The sequence below is a fragment of the Salmo salar genome, unplaced genomic scaffold, assembly GCF_905237065.1.
Source record: "Salmo salar unplaced genomic scaffold, Ssal_v3.1, whole genome shotgun sequence".
NCBI lineage: Eukaryota > Metazoa > Chordata > Actinopteri > Salmoniformes > Salmonidae > Salmo > Salmo salar.
The window spans coordinates 46,537-70,055 of NW_025547285.1; the positions used below are offsets into that span (position 1 = coordinate 46,537).

At 41.4% G+C, this 23,519-nt stretch overlaps 2 protein-coding genes and 1 long non-coding RNA gene across 3 annotated transcripts; all 3 read right to left on the reverse strand.

The window, feature by feature from the left end:
• Positions 1–1,825: 1,825 nt before the first annotated feature.
• On the reverse strand, positions 1,826–4,539 carry LOC123731771 (histone-lysine N-methyltransferase, H3 lysine-79 specific-like). The gene is made up of 3 exons (XM_045711172.1): positions 3,966–4,539; positions 2,927–3,693; positions 1,826–2,583 (listed from the first exon to the last, which is right to left on the reverse strand). The coding sequence occupies exons 1-3, from the start codon at positions 4,537–4,539 to the stop codon at positions 1,867–1,869; spliced, it is 2,058 nt and encodes a 685-aa protein (XP_045567128.1). The 3' UTR covers positions 1,826–1,866.
• A 12,323-nt stretch (positions 4,540–16,862) lies between these two features.
• On the reverse strand, positions 16,863–18,947 carry LOC123731770 (uncharacterized). Its single transcript, XM_045711171.1, has 2 exons — positions 17,527–18,947; positions 16,863–17,183 (listed from the first exon to the last, which is right to left on the reverse strand). The coding sequence occupies exons 1-2, from the start codon at positions 18,796–18,798 to the stop codon at positions 16,983–16,985; spliced, it is 1,473 nt and encodes a 490-aa protein (XP_045567127.1). The 5' UTR covers positions 18,799–18,947; the 3' UTR covers positions 16,863–16,982.
• Positions 18,948–18,954: 7 nt separating this feature from the next.
• Positions 18,955–22,380, reverse strand: LOC106575415 (uncharacterized). The gene is made up of 3 exons (XR_001321748.2): positions 22,268–22,380; positions 21,190–21,400; positions 18,955–19,064 (listed from the first exon to the last, which is right to left on the reverse strand). It is a non-coding gene; the product is annotated as an uncharacterized lncRNA (long non-coding RNA).
• Between the last annotated feature and the right edge of the window lie 1,139 nt (positions 22,381–23,519).

A 23,519-nucleotide genomic window follows, 5' to 3' on the forward strand; every position in this document is an offset into this window, starting at 1 on the left:
TAATCAGGTAATATTAATTACAGAGAAAGGATTTTATAGAATAGCATGAAATATCACTTAATCTGGCATAGCCAAAAACACGACAATCATATTCCCTTTATCATTTCCCTCTATTTCATTTTCCACTCTATCATATTCCCCTCTTATAACATTCCTCTATATCATATTCCTCTATGTCATATTCCCTCTCTGGCTGCTTCGAGTGATGTATTGTTGTCTCTACCTTCTTGTCTTGTTTGCTGTTGTCTGTGCCCAACAATGTTTGCGCCCTGTTTTGTGCTGCTGACATGTTGTGTTGCCTCCATGTTGTTGTCATGTTGTGTTGCTAACATGTTGTGTTGTAATGTGTTGCTGCCATGCTATGTTGTCGTCTTAGGTCTCTCATGACGTAGTGTTGTGTTGTCTCTCTTGTCGTGATGTGTGTGTTGTCCTGTATTTTAATTTAATGTATTTATATTTTTAATCCCAGCCCCCATCCCCACAGGAAGGCTTTTGCCTTTTGGAAGGCCGTCATTGCATATAAGAATTTGTTCTTAACTGACTTGCCTAGTAAAATAAAGGTTAAATGAAATAAAAAATAAAACATCATATTCCCCTCTATCATATTCCCCTTTATCATATTCCTCTCTATCATATCCCCTGTATCATTTTCCTCAGTATCATAATCCTCTCTATCATTTTACCCTCTATCATATTCCTCATATATCATATTCCTCTCTGTCATATTCCTCTGTATTTTATTGCCCTCTATCATATTCCCCTATTTCATATTCCCCTCATCATTTCCCTCTATTTCATATTCTCCTCTTATTACATTCCTCTATATCATATTCCTCTATATCATATTCCTCTGTCATATTCCTCTCTATTGTATTCCTCTATTATATTCCTCTATATCATATTCCCTCTATCATATTCCTCTATCGTATTCCTCTATCATATTCCCTCTATGGCTGCTTTGCGTATTGTATTGTTGTCTCTACCTTCTTGTCTTGTTTGCTGTTGTCTGTACCCAACAATGTTCGTGCCCTGTATTGTCCTGCTAACATGTTGTGTTGCGGAAGTGTTGTTTTTGCCTCCATGTTGTTGTCATGTTGTGTTGCAAACATGTTGTGTTGTCTTGTGTTGCTGCCATGTTGTGTTGATGCCATGTTGTGTTGCCTCCATGTTGTTGTCATGTTGTGTTGCTAACATGTTGTGTTGTCATGTGTTGCTGCCATGCTATGTTGTTGTGTTAGGTCTCTCATTATTTAGTGTTGTGTTGTCTTTCTTGTAGTGATGTGTGTTCTGTCCTATATTTTAACTATTTAATATATTTATATTTTTAATCCCAGAAAGCCTTTTGCTTTTTGGTAGGCCGCCATTGTAAATAGCAATTTGTTCTTAACTGACTTGCCTAATAAAATGAAGGTTAAATTAAATAAATTAATAAAATATCATAATCTCTCTATCATATTCCTCTGTATCACGTTCCTACTATCAGATTCCCCTCTATCATATTCCTCTCTATCATATTCCTCTCTATCATATTCCCCTCTATCATATTCCCCTCTATCATATTCCTCTCTATCATATTCCTCTCTAACATATTCCTCTCTACCCTCCATCCACTCCCCCTCCCTTTCCGTCCTCCTCCTCTCAGCACAGCTCCGCTCCATCGGGTAGATTTGGAATTCAACATTTTAACATTGCAACACTCCCCAGATTTGTGAAAAGTAAACATTGTTTGTTTATACTGTGTTATACACTATAACTTGACAAAAATCAAACAGAGAGTAAACCTTATTTATTTAGTTTTTTTATTCCTTTTTTCAATGCATGCAAAAATACAGTATTCCTCCCTGCTCTATCTCTCTATTAACCAGTCTACTCATCCATCTTCAAACTTTCATCCCTTCCCTGCTCTTCTATCACCCTCTCAGTTCCACCTCCAACTGGCTCACTCTTTTTCTTCTTCTCCAGTCTCTTCCTCTCCTCTTTCCTCATCTTTTCTCTCTTCTTCTCCTCCTTTTCTTGAATCTTTCTCTCCATCTCCAGGAACTCAGCTTGAGCTTTCTTTCTCTTTTTCAGCTCCTCAGAACACTTCTTCTCTTTCTTAATCCTGTCTTTCATCATGTCATTATGTATCTTCATCAGCCCCTCTAACCTCTTTTTCTCTGCCTTGTCCTCCTCTTTTCTTTCCTTCTCTCTCTTTTTCTGTTCTAACTTCTCCCTCTTTTTCTCAGCCTTCATGACTTTCTTCTGCTCTTTCTCTCTCTCTTTCATCTCTTTCTTCTCCCTCTTTTTTTGCTCCTCCTCCTTGTTTTTCATCTCCTTTCTCTCTTTCTCGTCATCTTTCAACTTCTTATTCAGTTTCTTACATTCCTCTTTTTCCTCCATCTTCAAAAATGGGATTTTCTGCATGTGGTTCCTGACCAGAAAGCCCACTCTTCCCAGGATGGTCTCTGCTCTCTCTGATGAAACCATCCCATTGGAGCTCTTGGAATGGGCACAGTCCGCATCACACTTCAACCCCTCCCTCGGTCTCACCTCCTCCTGGACGCTCCTCTCTTCACTCTCAATGTCAATGCCTATCCTATAATCCTGACAGGAAGACATTGATTCTAGATGTAATATTGTTCCAATGTGGCACATTCAATACACATTTGAGTGATCAACATACAATGATGGCCTCATGGGGCACACAATTTGGAGGACAGTAATTAAGGTCATTTGTTTTTTGTATCCCCATTATATATTCCAAAACCCATAAATGTTAACCCTAGTGAGGGGTGATGTTTCATACTATGAGCAAAGAGCAGCAAGTTTGGGTCAATTCCAGTCAATTCAAGAAGAACTCTAAAATTCCAATTTTCTTCAATGCTTTGAATTGAAATGGAACTGACCCCCAACCCTGTAAAGTAGTAGTGTAAAATAGGACACCTACCTTTGTCTCTTCCAAGGTCCAGGTCCTGGGTTCATCATTGTGGGTTGACAGAGTTAAGTTAGCATCTGGGTCCAGCTGGTGAGCGTGAGGGCAGAGATACACCTCCTTAGTAGTGCCCCTCCCTTTCTGATTTGGATCATTGTGGTCTTTGTCATGGATGCATGCCAGGCTTGGATGAAGTGCTAGGACAGGGTTTTTATCACCTATCAGTTCCTCTCTCTTGACAGTGGATGAAACTGCACTTTCCTCTGTGTCAACTAAGCGCTCTGTGTTGTCCTCAACTGTCTCCCATAGCTGTTTGTGGTCAATGCTGTGGGTACAGGGCAGCCTTAGAGGCAGTGCTGCGGGTGCAGGAGGACTTTTACCAGCCAAAAACTCCTCTTGGAGGACAGTGGACACGGAAGCGGCTGCTTCACTGGCAACTGGACACTTGCTGGTGCCCTCTACTGCCTCCTCTGGCAGTTTGTAGTCATTGTCAAAGACAAGTGGCAGACTTGAAGGCAGCACTGAGGGAAGACGTGTAGCTGCTGATGGATTCTCTCTATCCAAAAACTCCTCTTGGAAGACAGTGGACACGGAAACAGCTGCTTCCCTCGCAACTATCGTCTCCTCTGGCTGCTTATGGTCATTGTCCAAAATGTGTGACAAGCTTGGAGGCAGCCTTGGAGCAGGGCTTTTATCACCCAACAGGTCCTCTCCCTGGACAATGGATGTGCCTACAGTGATCTCTGTGGCAAGGGAGGACTCATTGGCGTCCTCTTTTTCTCCTTGGTCAGTTTGTGGTCAGAGTCACGGATACATGGCGAGCTTGGAGGCAGTGCTCCAGGGTCAGGAGGGCTTTGATCAGCTGCCATGTCCTCCTTTAGGTGAGTGGACACATCATTGGTTGTTCCACTGGCAACTGGACACTTGTTGGTTCCCTCTACTGCCGACCCCGGCAGTTTGTAGTCAATGTCAAAGACACGTGACAGACTTGGAGGCAGCATTGGGACAGGGCGTTTAGCTGCTGATCTGCCCACTCCATCAACAGTAGCTGTACCTGAAGTGTTCTCTGTAGCACCTGAGACCTCATAGGCATCCTCTACTGTCTGCTCTGGTGGCATGAAGTCACCGTCAAAGACTGATGGCAGGCATGGAGTCAGCACTGAAAGAAGACTTCTAGCTGCCCATCGGTTCTCTGTCTTGACAGTGGCCGTGCCTGCAGTAGCCTCTTTGGCAACTCGGTACTCTGTGGCGAAAACAGCAGGCTGGGAGGTTTCCGGGACATTGAATGATTTGCCAATGAACCGCTGAGCCAGTGGTGGGAGGGAGAAAGGATAGAATCTGTCCTCTTCCTTGATATTAGATTTTGCCACTGGAGCAACTGAGACCTCAGTGGTTCCCTCTAATGTCTGCTGTGGTGGCATGGAGTCATCGTTAAAGAAGTGTGGCAGGTATCGATGCAGCATTGAGGAAAGATGTGTATCTGTCGATAAGTCCTCTCTTTTACCAGTACGTACATCTGCAGTGGCCTCTGTGGCAACTGGGCACTCAGCAGGGACAAAGTATGAAAATACAATGAACCGCTGTGCCTCCTGAGCGCGTATGGCCAATTGAGATGGGGGATGTAACATGGTTGGTATAGGCCTCCGATTGGTGAAAGACAGTGGTGGGAGGGAGTCAATACAGGGAGCCATGAACTCAGTGAGTGGACGGTTGGTCACATCTCTCACATTCTGCGGGAGAAAAAAAACAGACATTTTGAAAGTGATCACATTCAGTACATAGATACTTTGTGAGTCAATGCTATTTACTTATACATCACATATACAGTGCCTTCGGAAAGTTTTCAGACCACTTCACTTTCCCCACATTTTGTTACCTTACAGCCTTATTCTAAAATTGATTAAATCATTTTTTCCCCTCATCAAGGTACACACAATACCCCATAATGACAAAGCAAAAACAGAATTGTTCCAAATTCATCACACATTTCTTTTGAAATATCACATTTACATAAGTATTCAGACCCTTCACTCAGTACTTTGTTGAAGCACCTTTGGCAGCGATTACAGCATAGAAAATTTTGGGGTATCACTCTACAAACTTGTGCTTCGGGAATTCTCCCTTTCTTCTCTAAAGATCCTCTCAAGCTAAGTTAGGTTGGATGGGGAGCGTTGCTGCACAGCTATATTCAGGTCTCTCCAGAAATGTTCGATCCGGTTCAATTCCAGACTTTGGCTGGGCCACTCAAGGACATTCAGAGACTTGTCCTGAAGCCACTCCGGCATTGTCTTGGCTTTGTACTTAGGGTCATTGTTCTATTGGAAGGTGACCCTTCGCCCCAGTCTGAGCTCCTGAGCATTCTGGAGCAGGTTTTCATCAAGGATCTCTCTGTACTTTGCAATGTTCATCTTTGCCTCAATCCTGACTAGTCTCCCATTCCCTGCCGCTGAAAAACATCCCCACAGCATGATGCTGGCACCACCATGCCTCACCGTAGGGATGGTGGCAGATTTCCTCCAGACGTAAAGCTTGGCATTCAGGCCAAAGAGTTCAATATTGGTTACATCAGACTAGAGAATCTTGTTTCTCATGGTCTGGGAGTCTTTAGGTGCGTTTTGGCAAACTCCAAGTGGGCTGTCATGTGCCTTTAACAGAGGAGTGGCTTCCATCTTGCCACTCTACCTTAAAGGCCTGATTGGTGGAGTGCTGCAGAGATGGTTGTCCTTCTGGAAGGTTCTCCCGTCTCCACAGAGGAACTCTAGAGCTCTGTCAGAGTCACCATCGGGCTGTGGTCACCTCCCTGACCAAGGCCCTTCTCCCCCGATTGCTCAGCTTGGCCAGCTCTAGGAAAAGTCTTGGTGGTTACAAACTTCTTCAATTTAAGAATGATGGAGGCCACTGTGTTGTTGGGGACCTTCAATGTTGCAGAGAGTTTTTGGTACCCTTCCCCAGATCTGTGCATTGACACAATCCTATCTCGGAGCTCTACAGACAATTCCTTCGACGTCATGGCTTGGTTTTTGCTCTGACATGCACTGTCTGCTGTGGGACCTTATATAGACAGGTGTGTGCCTTTCCAAATCATGTTCAATCAGTTGAATTTACAACAGGTGGATTCCAATCACATTGCAGAAACATCTCAAGGATGATCAGTGGAAACAGGATGAACATGAGCTCAATTTCCAGTCTCATAGCAAAGAGTCTAAATACTTATGTAAAACAGGTATTTCAACATTTCTAAAAACCGGTTGTCGCTTTGTCAATATGGGGTATTGTTTGTAGATTGCTGAGAATTTGCATTTATTTAATCAATTTTAAATTAAGACTATTACGTAACAAAAGGTTGAAAAAGTCAAGGTGTCCGAATACTTTCCGAAGGCACTGTATATATCTAGTGTCCTCTCAGATGCTCTGCACCAGTCTGTACCAACCCTGGGTCTTCTAGCCAATGGCTCAACTAAGTGTAAAAATACATGCACCACACCCAGCATAACATTTGACATTTTAGACATTTAGCAGATGCTTTTGTCCAGAACGACTTAGCATTCAACTTAAGGTAACTAGGTGGGACAACCATATAATCCTGATATGAAGGTCTACGAGAGATCGCTTGGTCTAGTTTTTTAAATTTTTAGAAAAGACAACCATAAGAACTGAGGACTATGTACATAACAATACTCAAACAGAGAGACAGACACAATACAACACAAGAAAAGATATCAGACAAAATATTGTTGTCTTACATTCCATGGCATATCGCACATTTTTCCCTTATATTGACGTATTTACTTTAATCAATAATGTTCAATAGAACTCTAGTCCACTTTGTCAAAGTTGGTCTTGTTACCTCCTCAATCAGGCTTGGCATTTTCCTCGTCTCAAACCAAATCCTCTTCATTTCCTTCTCCTGCTCCCTCTGGGTCTGCCACACCAGAGCCAACCTGACTCCCAGCTCCATCACGTAGTCTGTCTGGATCGCCCTTTCCTTCAACTGACACTCAGCCCTCCTCTGTGTCAGCGTTGAACCCTCCATGTCTTCCTCCTAGCTAACAATAACTCTGGAAAATACATAACGTTGTAGTAAGTGGCGTGTTTCTAACCAAAGAATAATGCATCTCTTTACAATATGCACACATTTTCTTCCCGTTTACTTACAATGAAGCAATTGACAATCCTGATCCAGAGATGATTACGCAATAGGCCTATCTGATTTACTAGTAAAAAGTTAACTACTGGAAAAGCGACCAAGTTAAAATGAATTGATTTTGGCTGTTCCCATCATTATGTGCTCAATATCCTTTATGACATCATCATTGTGATGCAAGCCGTTGCCATTGGAGATGACAAAGCACAACACAGACTTTAGTTACCAACATATATTGTAATCAATTATCTCAATAAATATGTACCAAAAAGGTATGTTGTGTACAAAACAAGTAGGTCTACCTCATTTGTAGCTGCTAAATTTCTAATAAAAATCAGCTTTTCTTGATTGATAGGTCATCCATTTCAAATGGTTGAATTGAACTCTTTAAAACTTTTTCAAATGTTATGATATAAGTGATTAGTGTGGTTTGTGAGAACCAGGCCCAATATGGAGTGGCGTTACATGAGGGGGTTGAATAAGGCCCAGTAGTAAGGTACAGAGAAGTTTGCTTTTTAACACAGAGAGAGGATTTTCTGATAGAATGTATTTGCCATTAGGCTGGTTCACTACAACAACTGTAACATGCCATCTCAGGTGTCAGGATGAACCATTTACTCACAAAAGAGAATTCAAGCAAACTGTCTCTCGTCAACAGTTTCACTTGTCACCATGATTGTATGTTAGGCCTACTTCAAATTACTTGTGTAAGAACAAGACCTTTTAAAAGTAGTTATTCTACAGAAACATAGTTATACAGTAAGTTATATTACAACCTACCTCTCAAGTAAGCAGCGTGGTCTCTCTCTAATGAAATAGGACAATAATAATCTGTCAGTGGTTAGTTGAATCAGTCTCTTTGCACTGTTCTGTTTGTCTGTACAACAGCTAACCTCCTAGAATCAGAATCTTGTGATGTCACAATGAAGGCTTCATTACCATGACTACCCACAGAAGCTCTCATGTGTAATCAAATGCTGGAACATTTCACCTTTTTAACCTATGCAGCACAGTCATACCTAATATTTACATCGAATCCATGTAACCACAATTTTTATTCAAATAAAATACTCTACCTCATTTCAAATGGTTGACCATTCGTAATACAGGTGTTTTGCCTATTTCAAAGTGAATATGTTTTAGATATCACAACTAGCATCCAGGTTTACTAGGTTATTTGTTTGATCTCAGCCTACCACTAATGTAAATGTTTCTCATCATCCTCTTCATCATTAATATAATATTTAGGCTACCTTACTACAGTAAAACAAGTCTTCCATAGACTATGACACCTCAGTAACATAGTTCCAACAAAGAAATGAGGGTTCAAGAAAATATCTCTCTTCAACGGCCTCAGCTATTAGCCATATGATCAACAAGGTCAAATGCAGCACTACAATCAAGAAGCAGCTCACCCACAAGTTTATCTTGGTCAAGTGACCTGAGCCATTGATGGGTTAAATCAACTAGAGCTGTTGCAGTTGAGGGATCTTTACGGTAGGCATGCTGGTAGAGAAATAAGATGTGCTGGATGTGTAATTATCTAGGCCTAAAACATTTGGTTGAAGAGTAGGTGTCCCTGAATTCTTGTATTGTAGTTCAATAAATTATTAATTAAGGAAATCAATATCAGCTGACAATTGAACAGAAGTTTTAGACCTGCCAGCAGGGCCCATTGTTTAAAAACGTGTTTGAAATGTTTCTTATCCATGTCTTTCCAGTTGATCTAACCAATCAGACTCAAGAGCATCACACATTCCTCCATTCATTCCCCTCTATCATATTCCTGGGGCTTAGCCCCACATTTTTAGCAAAAAACTGGCTGTCCTGTTTTGCATGTTATTTTGACATTAATACATGTCACATATCAGTTTGCAAACAATGTAAAATATATATACAGTATCAGTCAAAAGTTTGGACACACCTACTCATTCAAGGTTTATTTTCTCTTTTTTCTCTACATTGTAGAATCATAGTGAAGACATCAAAACTCTGAAATAACACATATGGAATAATGTGGTAAGAAAAAAAGGGTTAAACAAATTAAAATATGTTTTATATTAGAGATTCTTCAAAGTAGCCACCCTTTGCCTTGATAACAGCTTTGCACACTCTTGACGTTCTCTTAACCAGCTTCATGAGGTAGTCATCTGGAATGCATTTTAATGAACAGGTGTGCCTTGTTAAAAGTTAATTTGAGGAATTTCTTTCCTTAAAGCGTTTGAGCCAATCAATTGTGTTGTGACAAGGTAGGGGTGGTATGCAGAAGATTGCCCTATTTGGGGGAAAATGCCATTTTATGGGAAGTTCAGTTCAATAAAGCAAAGAGAAATGACAGTCCATCATTACTTTAAGACATGAAGGTCAGTCTATCAGGAAAATGTCAAGAACAGCAAGCGCTATGATGGAACTGGCTCTCATGAGGACCGCCACAGGAAAGGAAAACCCAGAGTTACCAGGGTGTTGAAGGGTGCCAAAGCAAACAACCAAAAAGCCACAAGACTACCACAACAGAAATCAAATAAAGGTGTCTGCATGGAGAGAGTCTCTCCAATGACTGTGGAAGAGGTGTTTTTATCATGGGACACACCCGGGCCCAGGTGTTTCCCATGTAGCTGACGACCCTCCCAACTCGGCCCACCGGCATCCTAATAAGGAAACAGAGTGGGAGGGTCGTCACACAAGTAACAGACACATCTCAACATACACTGTTCAGAGGAGACTGCATGAAACAGGCCTTCATGGTCGAATTTCTGCCAAAAAAAACACTACTAAAGGACACCAATAAGAAGAGACTTGCTTGGGCCACGAAACACAAGAAATAGACTTTAGACCAGTGGAAATCTGTCCTTTGGTCTGATCAGTCCAAATTTGAGATTTTGGTTCCAACCGCCGTGTCTTTGTGAGACGCAGAGTAGGTGAACGGATGATCTCCGCATATGTAGTTCCCAGCCAGAATCATGGCGGAGGATGTGTGATGGTGTGGGGGTGCATTGCTGCTGACACTGTCTGTGATTTATTTAGAATTCAACCACACTTAACCAGCATGGCTACCACAGCATTCTGCAGCGATCCGCCATCCCATTTAGTTTGTGTTTAGTGGAAGTATAATTTGTTTTCAACAGGACAATGACCCAACACACCTCTAGGCTGTGTAAGGGCTATTTGACCAAGAAGGAGAGTGATGGAGTGCTGCATCAGATGACCTGGTCCACAATCACCCGACCTCAACCCAATTGAGATGGTTTGGGATGAGTTGGACCGCAGTGAAGGAAAAGCAGCCAACAAGTGCTCAGCATATGTGGGAACTCCTTCAAGACTGTTGGAACAGCATTCCAGGTGAAGCTGTTTGAGAGAATGCCAAAAGTGTACAAAGCTGACATCAAGGCAATGGGTGGAAACTTTGAAGAATCTCAAATATAAAATATATTTTGATTTGTTAATTGAGGATAAAACGTATCGTTGCTCAGCGGCCATTGGACACATTAAGTTGGAAATCGTAAATTCAACAATGAGTGGTTTGGAAGGAATCAGTCGCTAACTGCAAGAATTGCAAAGCAGTCATTAGCCTGCTATTCACTGGAGTGGCTGTGTAGTCCCAAGTCTAAGATTAAGGGTCTCTTTTCAATCAACATTGGCCATGCTGTCAGTGAAGCATGATTTGTGCCGCGCTCAAAACAACTGTTAACTCGGAACCGCAAAATCTGACTTTAGTAAGTTCAAGACAACTGGGAACTCGGGAAAAATGATCTACGACTAGGAAAATACATTTTGAACTTTCATCCAGCTCGGAATTGTAAATTCAGAACTCAGGCCTCATTCTAGAGCTACGTCCTGAAGATCACTGATGTCATCATGATTCATGCTTTTGTTGTTGAGTTCCCAGTTTTCTTGAATGCACCATGAAGATGGACCGCCACTCCACCTTCCTGTTCAAGTGAGCACAGCACAACAAGGTGAGTCCGAAAATGTCTTGTATGCTGCTACATAAATTAAGTAATATGGCAGGGAGCTATATATATACCGTAGCTAAGAAAGTAAGCTGTTAGTAGCCCATGTGCCTCACCGAATGAATGAACTATTTTGCTGCCAGACAAAACTCAGCTGATAGCCAGGTATAGCAGTGGTAAGGTGTTGGGACAGCTTTATGTAGGCTCGAACAGTTTGTGGGCACCGTTATTCACCCTTATAGTGCAATTCATGTATTGTTTAGTGTTGTGTGGTGGCTTTGTTGGCATGCATCCAACATTTTATTTTCTTTGTCTCACCAAGATTTACAAGCTAAAATCGCCACTGATCATATTCCCTCAATCATATCCCCCTCTATCATATTCCCCTCTATCATATTCCCTTCTATCATATTCCAATCTATCATATTACCCTATATCATATTCCCTATATATCATATTCCCTCTATAATATTCCCCTCTACCATATTCCCTTCTAACATATTCCCTTCTATCATATTCCACTCTATCATATTCCTCTATATTATTCCTCTCTCTCATATTCCCTCTATCAATTTCCTCTCTATTATATTCATCTATAAAGTTTACCCCTCTGTCATGTTCCCCTCTATCATTTTCCTTTCTATCATATTCCCCTCTATCAAATTCCCCTCTATCAAATTCCTCTATATCAAATTCCCCTCTATCAAATTTCCTCTATATCATATTCCCCTCTATCAAATTCCCCTCTATCAAATTCCCCTCTATCATGTTCCCCTCTATCAAATTCCCTCTATCATGTTCCCCTCTATCAAATTCCCCTCTATCAAATTCCTCTATATCAAATTCCCCTCTATCAAATTTCCTCTATATCATATTCCCCTCTATCAAATTCCCCTCTATCAAATTCCCTCTATCATGTTCCCCTCTATCAAATTCCCTCTATCATATTCCTCTCTATCATATGTTAAGGCCCGACGCCGGAGATGAGAAGCAGGTATGGGGAGTTAAACATTTAATCGGGAACAGACCGAACAAGACAGGAACCGTGTCAACACACGGGTAAACAAGGACATATGACAATGAATGCATATGCAGGGAACAGAGTTTGGAACACGACAGATATGGGGAAGGTAATGACAGAGGTGATTTAGTCCAGGTGGGGTCCAATAATCGCTGAAGCGCGTGACGGTGGGAAGGCAGGTGTGCGTAATGATGACGGCAGAAGTGAGCAATGCTGGGTAGCCTGGCACCCTCGAGATACAGGGGGAAGACAGGGAGCAGGCGTGACACATATTACACTCTATTATATTCCCGTCTATCATATTCCCCTCTATCATATTCCTCTCTATTATATTCAACTCTATCATATTCCCCTCTATAATATTCCCCTCTATCATATTCAACTCTATCATATTCCCTGTATCATATTCCCTCTATCATATTCCCTCTATTATATTCAACTCTATCATATTCCCTGTATCAAATTCCCCTCTATCAATTTCCTCTCTATCATATTCATCTCTATCATATTCCCTCTATCATATTGCGCTCTATCATATTCCTTATATATCATATTCCCCTCTATCATATTCAACTCTATCAAACTCCCTCTATCATATTCCTTATATATCAAATTCCCTCTATCATATTCCTCTGTATCAAATCCCCTCTATCATATTCCTCTCTATCAAATTCCCTCTATCATATTCCTCTCTATCAAATCCCCTCTATCAAACTCCCCTCTATCATATTACCCTCTATCATATTCCTTATATATCATATTCCCCTCCAACATATTACACTCTATCAAATTCCCTCTATCAAATCCCCTCTATCATATGTTAAGACCCAATCCCGGAGATGAGAAGCAGGTACGGGGAGTCAAACATTTAATCGGGAACAGACATAGAACAAGACAGTAACATTGTCAGCACACGGGTAAACAATGACATATGACAATCAGGACAGAAGCAGGGATCAGAGCGGGAAAACGACAGATATGGGGAAGGTAATGACAGAGGTGATTTAGTCCAGGTGAGTCCAATAATCGCTGATGCGCGTGACGGGGGGAAGGCAGGTGTGTGTAATGATGATGGCAGGAGCGAGCAATGCTGGGGAGCCTGGCGCCCTCGAGATACAGGGGGGAAGATCGAGAGCAGGAGTGACACATATTACACTCTATTATGTTCCCCTCTATAATATTCCCCTCTATCATATTCCTCTATATAACTTTCCCCTCTATCATATTCCTCTCTTTCAAATTCCCCTCTATCATATTCCTCTCTGTCATGTTACCCTCTATCATATTCTTTATATATCATGTCATGACGTTGGCCTGTGGGTAAGGTTTATGACCCCCCCATAAATACCTTTCTCCCTTCCCTCTCTTTCTGACCCTACTGAAGGACTGCTGTCCTGAAGGACTGCTGTCCTGTTAAATATAGAGAGTCTGGGAACATCAAACAAATGGGGAAAGGAACCATATTTTGGTAATAAAACCAGTTGGAAATATGCTTTGGAACGTAATGAGTATGGATGTCAGTTCGGTTGTCATCTGAGACATTATGACTGATGACAGGACGACATAAACTGTACCTGGGAAAGTATACACCCTCTAGTTATCAGAGTCACATGGAATTGTTATGCAATTGAAATGTTTGATATTGAAATTGTTTGTTAGGAGATGAAATGTAATTTTAGCTTCCAAATGAGAGAATTGGGTTTTCATAAGGAAAGTGCCCTGCTTGATCAGTGGCCCACCCCTGTGAAGAGACAGGGGTTATAAACGATGAAACACATCCTTCCCCCTCTCCACTATATAAGCCTTTGATGAAAAGATAACCACATGTTCCAGTACGTGAGGTCTGCAGCCTCTACGTTAGAAGGACACACGTCAAGTACAGAACTAAGCCAACCTCGGCGTGAGCTTTGGTGGCGAATGGTATGAACTTTGAGCTTAATCACTACAGAAGTGATACTTCCTAGCCGTTGAGTTAGCAGCGGCCGCTGAAGACGTGGGCTAGGAAAGGACGGACGACGGATCCAGTCTAACAAACAGACGAAGATACCACCACGTATCCAATTTACCACCAGAGACATTCTTCCGAGGACAGGAAGATCTGTTGGCCAACCCGGCTAGCATCTACGACCAATCTACCGAGCGCAGCTCAGAGTAAATATTTATTGCATTTTCCTTTTCCAAATGGGCGGTCATTTAGAATGCATAAGATAATGTATTAACGATAGCATAGCTGCTGTTGCTTTGTTCCTAAGTCTTCCCGCTCTTTCACTCAAGCCCAACCCCGTTTCTTTGTGTAACCAGCTTTCATACAGGTTCCGTCCACCAGGGATGTTTTCTGTATGACATCATTTGTGTTCTGTGTATTTGTAATTCTGCGTGATTGGTTTAGGTATTTAGTAAATAAATAATTAAACCCAATTTTGTATTGCTGATTCAACTTGTTAGCCAGGGTTCGTGAAGATAACCAAGAATTTACAACTTTCATTATGAGACTGAAAATAAGATGATTAGGATGACGGCTATCGATGTAAAAGATTACTAAGTATTTTAAGAGTTTATTCGGAAGATAACGGCTCTATAAACGTTCTTCCGTGGTGCCCCGACTTTCTAGTTAATTACATTTACATGATTAGCTTAATCAGGTAATATTAATTACAGAGAAAGGATTTTATAGAATAGCATGAAATATCACTTAATCTGGCATAGCCAAAGACACGACAATCATATTCCCTTTATCATTTCCCTCTATTTCATTTTCCACTCTATCATATTCCCCTCTTATAACATTCCTCTATATCATATTCCTCTATGTCATATTCCCTCTCTGGCTGCTTCGAGTGATGTATTGTTGTCTCTACCTTCTTGTCTTGTTTGCTGTTGTCTGTGCCCAACAATGTTTGTGCCCTGTTTTGTGCTGCTGACATGTTGTGTTGCCTCCATGTTGTTGTCATGTTGTGTTGCTAACATGTTGTGTTGTAATGTGTTGCTGCCATGCTATGTTGTCGTCTTAGGTCTCTCATGACGTAGTGTTGTGTTGTCTCTCTTGTCGTGATGTGTGTGTTGTCCTGTATTTTAATTTAATGTATTTATATTTTTAATCCCAGCCCCCATCCCCACAGGAAGGCTTTTGCCTTTTGGAAGGCCGTCATTGCATATAAGAATTTGTTCTTAACTGACTTGCCTAGTAAAATAAAGGTTAAATGAAATAAAAAAATAAAACATCATATTCCCCTCTATCATATTCCCCTTTATCATATTCCTCTCTATCATATCCCCTGTATCATTTTCCTCAGTATCATAATCCTCTCTATCATTTTACCCTCTATCATATTCCTCATATATCATATTCCTCTCTGTCATATTCCTCTGTATTTTATTGCCCTCTATCATATTCCCCTATTTCATATTCCCTCATCATTTCCCTCTATTTCATATTCTCCTCTTATTACATTCCTCTATATCATATTCCTCTATATCATATTCCTCTGTCATATTCCTCTCTATTGTATTCCTCTATTATATTCCTCTATATCATATTCCCTCTATCATATTCCTCTATCGTATTCCTCTATCATATTCCCTCTATGGCTGCTTTGCGTATTGTATTGTTGTCTCTACCTTCTTGTCTTGTTTGCTGTTGTCTGTACCCAACAATGTTCGTGCCCTGTATTGTCCTGCTAACATGTTGTGTTGCGGAAGTGTTGTTTTTGCCTCCATGTTGTTGTCATGTTGTGTTGCAAACATGTTGTGTTGTCATGTGTTGCTGCCATGTTGTGTTGATGCCATGTTGTGTTGCCTCCATGTTGTTGTCATGTTGTGTTGCTAACATGTTGTGTTGTCATGTGTTGCTGCCATGCTATGTTGTTGTGTTAGGTCTCTCATTATTTAGTGTTGTGTTGTCTTTCTTGTAGTGATGTGTGTTCTGTCCTATATTTTAAATATTTAATATATTTATATTTTTAATCCCAGAAAGCCTTTTGCTTTTTGGTAGGCCGCCATTGTAAATAGCAATTTGTTCTTAACTGACTTGCCTAATAAAATGAAGGTTAAATTAAATAAATTAATAAAATATCATAATCCTCTCTATCATATTCCTCTGTATCACGTTCCTACTATCAGATTCCCCTCTATCATATTCCTCTCTATCATATTCCTCTCTAACATATTCCTCTCTACCCTCCATCCACTCCCCCCTCCCTTTCCGTCCTCCTCATCTCAGCACAGCTCCGCTCCATCGGGTAGATTTGGAATTCAACATTTTAACATTGCAACACTCCCCAGATTTGTGAAAAGTAAACATTGTTTGTTTATACTGTGTTATACACTATAACTTGACAAAAATCAAACAGAGAGTAAACCTTATTTATTTAGTTTTTTTATTCCTTTTTCAATGCATGCAAAAATACAGTATTCCTCCCTGCTCTCTCTCTCTATTAACCAGTCTACTCATCCATCTTCAAGCTTTCATCCCTTCCCTGCTCTTCTATCACCCTCTCAGTTCCACCTCCAACTGGCTCACTCTTTTTCTTCTTCTCCAGTCTCTTCCTCTCCTCTTTCCTCATCTTTTCTCTCTTCTTCTCCTCCTTTTCTTGAATCTTTCTCTCCATCTCCAGGAACTCAGCTTGAGCTTTCTCTCTCTTTTTCAGCTCCTCAGAACACTTCTTCTCTTTCTTAATCCTGTCTTTCATCATGTCATTATGTATCTTCATCAGCCCCTCTAACCTCTTTTTCTCTGCCTTGTCCTCCTCTTTTCTTTCCTTCTCTCTCTTTTCTGTTCTAACTTCTCCCTCTTTTTCTCAGCCTTCATGACTTTCTTCTGCTCTTTCTCTCTCTCTTTCATCTCTTTCTTCTCCCTCTTTTTTTGCTCCTCCTCCTTGTTTTTCATCTCCTTTCTCTCTTTCTCGTCATCTTTCAACTTCTTATTCAGTTTCTTATTTTCCTCTTTTTCCTCCATCTTCAAAATGGGATTTTCTGCATGTGGTTCCTGACCAGAAAGCCCACTCTTCCCAGGATGGTCTCTGCTCTCTCTGATGAAACCATCCCATTGGAGCTCTTGGAATGGGCACAGTCCGCATCACACTTCAACCCCTCCCTCGGTCTCACCTCCTCCTGGACGCTCCTCTCTTCACTCTCAATGTCAATGCCTATCCTATAATCCTGACAGGAAGACATTGATTCTAGATGTAATATTGTTCCAATGTGGCACATTCAATACACATTTGAGTGATCAACATACAATGATGGCCTCATGGGGCACACAATTTGGAGGACAGTAATTAAGGTCATTTGTTTTTTGTATCCCCATTATATATTCCAAAACCCATAAATGTTAACCCTAGTGAGGGGTGATGTTTCATACTATGAGCAAAGAGCAGCAAGTTTGGGTCAATTCCAGTCAATTCAAGAAGAACTCTAAAATTCCAATTCTCTTCAATGCTTTGAATTGAAATGGAACTGACCCCCAACCCTGTAAAGTAGTAGTGTAAAATAGGACACCTACCTTTGTCTCTTCCAAGGTCCAGGTCCTGGGTTCATCATTGTGGGTTGACAGAGTTAAGTTAGCATCTGGGTCCAGCTGGTGAGCGTGAGTGCAGAGATACACCTCCTTAGTAGTGCCCCTCCCTTTCTGATTTGGATCATTGTGGTCTTTGTCATGGATGCATGCCAGGCTTGGATGAAGTGCTAGGACTGCGTTTTTATCACCTATCAGTTCCTCTCTCTTGACAGTGGATGAAACTGCACTTTCCTCTGTGTCAACTAAGCGCTCTGTGTTGTCCTCAACTGTCTCCTCTTGCTGTTTGTGGTCAATGCAGTGGGTACAGGGCAGCCTTAGAGGCAGTGCTGCGGGTGCAGGAGGACTTTTACAAGCCAAAAACTCCTCTTGGAGGACAGTGGACACGGAAACAGCTGCTTCCCTCGCAACTATCGTCTCCTCTGGCTGCTTATGGTCATTGTCCAAAATGTGTGACAAGCTTGGAGGCAGCCTTGGAGCAGGGCTTTTATCACCCAACAGGTCCTCTCCCTGGACAATGGATGTGCCTACAGTGATCTCTGTGGCAAGGGAGGACTCATTGGCGTCCTCTTTTTTCTCCTTGGTCAGTTTGTGGTCAGAGTCACGGATACATGGCGAGCTTGGAGGCAGTGCTCCAGGGTCTTGAGGGCTTTGATCAGCTGCCATGTCCTCCTTTAGGTGAGTGGACACATCATTGGTTGTTCCACTAGCAACTGGACACTTGTTGGTTCCCTCTACTGCCGACCCCGGCAGTTTGTAGTCAATGTCAAAGACACGTGACAGACTTGGAGGCAGCATTGGGACAGGGCGTTTAGCTGCTGATCTGCCCACTCCATCAACAGTAGCTGTACCTGAAGTGTTCTCTGTAGCACCTGAGACCTCATAGGCATCCTCTACTGTCTGCTCTGGTGGCATGAAGTCACCGTCAAAGACTGATGGCAGGCATGGAGTCAGCACTGAAAGAAGACTTCTAGCTGCCCATCGGTTCTCTCTCTTGACAGTGGCCGTGCCTGCAGTAGCCTCTTTGGCAACTCGGTACTCTGTGGCTAAAACAGCAGGCTGGGAGGTTTCCGGGACATTGAATGATTTGCCAATGAACCGCTGAGCCAGTGGTGGGAGGGAGAAAGGATAGAATCTGTCCTCTTCCTTGATATTAGATTTTGCCACTGGAGCAACTGAGACCTCAGTGGTTCCCTCTAATGTCTGCTGTGGTGGCATGGAGTCATCGTTAAAGAAGTGTGGCAGGTATCGATGCAGCATTGAGGAAAGATGTGTATCTGTCGATAAGTCCTCTCTTTTACCAGTACGTACATCTGCAGTGGCCTCTGTGGCAACTGGGCACTCAGCAGGGACAAAGTATGAAAATACAATGAACCGCTGTGCCTCCTGAGCGCGTATGGCCAATTGAGAGGGGGATGTAACATGGTTGGTATAGGCCTCCGATTGGTGAAAGCCAGTGGTGGGAGGGAGTCAATACAGGGAGCCATGAACTCAGTGAGTGGACGGTTTGTCACATCTCTCACATTCTACGGGAGAAAAAAAACAGACATGTTGAAAGTGATCACATTCAGTACATACATACTTTGTGAGTCAATGCTATTTACTTATACATCACATATACAGTGCCTTCGGAAAGTTTTCAGACCCCTTCACTTTTCCCACATTTTGTTACCTTACAGCCTTATTCTAAAATTGATTAAATCGTTTTTTCCCCTCATCAATGTACACACAATACCCCATAATGACAAAGCAAAAACAGAATTGTTCCAAATTCATCACACATTTCTTTTGAAATATCACATTTACATAAGTTTTCAGACCCTTCACTCAGTACTTTGTTGAAGCACCTTTGGCAGCGATTACAGCATAGAATATTTTTGGGTATCACTCTACAAACTTGTGCTGCGGGAATTCTCCCTTTCTTCTCTAAAGATCCTCTCAAGCTAAGTTAGGTTGGATGGGGAGCGTTGCTGCACAGCTATATTCAGGTCTCTCCAGAAATGTTCGATCCGGTTCAATTCCAGACTCTGGCTGGGCCACTCAAGGACATTCAGAGACTTGTCCTGAAGCCACTCCGGCATTGTCTTGGCTTTGTACTTAGGGTCATTGTTCTATTGGAAGGTGACCCTTCGCCCCAGTCTGAGCTCCTGAGCATTCTGGAGCAGGTTTTCATCAAGGATCTCTCTGTACTTTGCTCGTTCATCTTTGCCTCAATCCTGACTAGTCTCCCATTCCCGCCGCTGAAAAACATCCCCACAGCATGATGCTGGCACCACCATGCCTCACCGTAGGGATGGTGGCAGATTTCCTCCAGACGTAAAGCTTGGCATTCAGGCCAAAGAGTTCAATATTGGTTACATCAGACTAGAGAATCTTGTTTCTCATGGTCTGGGAGTCTTTAGGTGCGTTTTGGCAAACTCCAAGCGGGCTGTCATGTGCCTTTAACAGAGGAGTGGCTTCCATCTTGCCACTCTACCTTAAAGGCCTGATTGGTGGAGTGCTGCAGAGATGGTTGTCCTTCTGGAAGGTTCTCCCGTCTCCACAGAGGAACTCTAGAGCTCTGTCAGAGTCACCATCGGGCTGTGGTCACCTCCCTGACCAAGGCCCTTCTCCCCCGATTGCTCAGCTTGGCCAGCTCTAGGAAAAGTCTTGGTGGTTACAAACTTCTTCAATTTAAGAATGATGGAGGCCACTGTGTTGTTGGGGACCTTCAATGTTGCAGAGAGTTTTTGGTACCCTTCCCCAGATCTGTGCATCGACACAATCCTATCTCGGAGCTCTACAGACAATTCCTTCGATGTCATGGCTTGGTTTTTGCTCTGACATGCACTGTCTGTTGTGGGACCTATATAGACAGGTGTGTGCCTTTCCAAATCATGTTCAATCAGTTGAATTTACAACAGGTGGATTCCAATCACATTGCAGAAACATCTCAAGGATGATCAGTGGAAACAGGATGAACATGAGCTCAATTTCCAGTCTCATGGCAAAGAGTCTAAATACTTATGTAAAACAGGTATTTCAACATTTCTACAAACCGGTTGTCGCTTTGTCAATATGGGGTATTGTTTGTAGATTGCTGAGAATTTGCATTTATTTAATCAATTTTAAATTAAGACTATTACGTAACAAAAGGTGGAAAAAGTCAAGGTGTCCGAATACTTTCCGAAGGCACTGTATATATCTAGTGTCCTCTCAGATGCTCTGCACCAGTCTGTACCAACCCTGGTCTTCTAGTCAATGGCTCAACTAAGTGTAAAAATACACGCACCACACCCAGCATAACATTTGACATTTTAGACATTTAGCAGATGCTTTTGTCCAGAACGACTTACAGTTAGTCCATTGAACTTAAGGTAACTAGGTGGGACAACCATATAATCCTGATATGAAGGTTACGAGAGATCGCTTGGTCTAGTTTTTTAAATTTTTAGAAAAGACAAGACAACCATAAGAACTGAGGACTATGTACATAACAATACTCAAACAGAGAGACAGACACAATACAACACAAGAAAAGATATCAGACAAAATATTGTTGTCTTACATTCCATGGCATATCGCACATTTTTCCCTTATATTGACGTATTTACTTTAATCAATAATGTTCAATAGAACTCTAGTCCACTTTGTCAAAGTTGGTCTTGTTACCTCCTCAATCAGGCTTGGCATTTTCCTCGTCTCAAACCAAATCCTCTTCATTTCCTTCTCCTGCTCCCTCTGGGTCTGCCACACCAGAGCCAACCTGACTCCCAGCTCCATCACGTAGTCTGTCTGGATCGCCCTTTCCTTCAACTGACACTCAGCCCTCCTCTGTGTCAGCGTTGAACCCTCCATGTCTTCCTCCTAGCTAACAATAACTCTGGAAAATACATAACGTTGTAGTAAGTGGCGTGTTTCTAACCAAAGAATAATGCATCTCTTTACAATATGCACACATTTTCTTCCCGTTTACTTACAATGAAGCAAGTGACAATCCTGATCCAGAGATGATTACGCAATAGGCCTATCTGATTTACTAGTAAAAAGTTGGCTACTGGAAAAGTGACCAAGTTCAAATGAATTGATTTTGGCTGTTCCCATCATTATGTGCTCAATATCCTTTATGACATCATCATTGTGATGCAAGCCGTTGCCATTGGAGATGACAAAGCACAACACAGACTTTAGTTACCAACATATATTGTAATCAATTATCTCAATAAATATGTACCAAAAAGGTATGTTGTGTACAAAACAAGTAGGTCTACCTCATTTGTAGCTGCTAAATTTCTAATAAAAATCAGCTTTTCTTGATTGATAGGTCATCCATTTCAAATGGTTGAATTGACCTCTTTAAAACTTTTTCGAATGTTATGATATAAGTGATTAGTGTGGTTTGTGAGAACCAGGCCCAATATGGAGTGGCGTTACATGAGGGGGGTTGAATAAGGCCCAGTAGTAAGGTACAGAGAAGTTTGCTTTTTAACACAGAGAGAGGATTTTCTGATAGAATGTATTTGCCATTAGGCTGGTTCACTACAACAACTGTAGCATGCCATCTCAGGTGTCAGGATGAACCATTTACTCACAAAAGAGAATTCAAGCAAACTGTCTCTCGTCAACAGTTTCACTTGTCACCATGATTGTATGTTAGGCCTACTTCAAATTACTTGTGTAAGAACAAGACCTTTTAAAAGTAGTTATTCTACAGAAACATAGTTATACAGTAAGTTATATTACAACCTACCTCTCAAGTAAGCAGCGTGGTCTCTCTCTAATGAAATAGGACATTAATAATCTGTCAGTGGTTAGTTGAATCAGTCTCTTTGCACTGTTCTGTTTGTCTGTACAACAGCTAACCTCCTAGAATCAGAATCTTGTGATGTCACAATGAAGGCTTCATTGCCATGACTACCAACAGAAGCTCTCATGTGTAATCAAATGCTGGAACATTTCACCTTTTAACCTATGCAGCACAGTCATACCTAATATTTACATCGAATCCATGTAACCACAATTTTTATTCAAATAAAATACTCTACCTCATTTCAAATGGTTGACCATTCGTAATACAGGTGTTTTGCCTATTTCAAAGTGAATATGTTTTAGATATCACAACTAGCATCCAGGTTTACTAGGTTATTTGTTTGATCTCAGCCTACCACTAATGTAAAATTTTCTCATCATCCTCTTCATCATTAATATAATATTTAGGCTACCTTACTACAGTAAAACAAGTCTTCCATAGACTATGACACCTCAGTAACATAGTTCCAACAAAGAAATGAGGGTTCAAGAAAATATCTCTCTTCAACGGCCTCAGCTATTAGCCATATGATCAACAAGGTCAAATGCAGCACTAAAATCAAGAAGCAGCTCACCCACAAGTTTATCTTGGTCAAGTGACCTGAGCCATTGATGGGTTAAATCAACTAGAGCTGTTGCAGTTGAGGGATCTTTACGGTAGGCATGCTGGTAGAGAAATAAGATGTGCTGGATGTGTAATTATCTAGGCCTAAAACATTTGGTTGAAGAGTAGGTGTCCCTGAATTCTTGTATTGTAGTTCAATAAATTATTAATTAAGGAAATCAATATCAGCTGACAATTGAACAGAAGTTTTAGACCTGCCAACAGGGCCATTTGTTTAAAAACGTGTTTGAAATGTTTCTTATCCATGTCTTTCCAGTTGATCTAACCAATCAGACTCAAGAGCATCACACATTCCTCCATTCATTCCCCTCTATCATATTCCTGGGGCTTAGCCCCACATTTTTAGCAAAAAACTGGCTGTCCTGTTTTGCATGTTATTTTGACATTAATACATGTCACATATCAGTTTGCAAACAATGTAAAATATATATACAGTATCAGTCAAAAGTTTGGACACACCTACTCATTCAAGGTTTATTTTCTCTTTTTCTCTACATTGTAGAATCATAGTGAAGACATCAAAACTCTAAAATAACACATATGGAATAATGTAGTAAGAAAAAAAGGG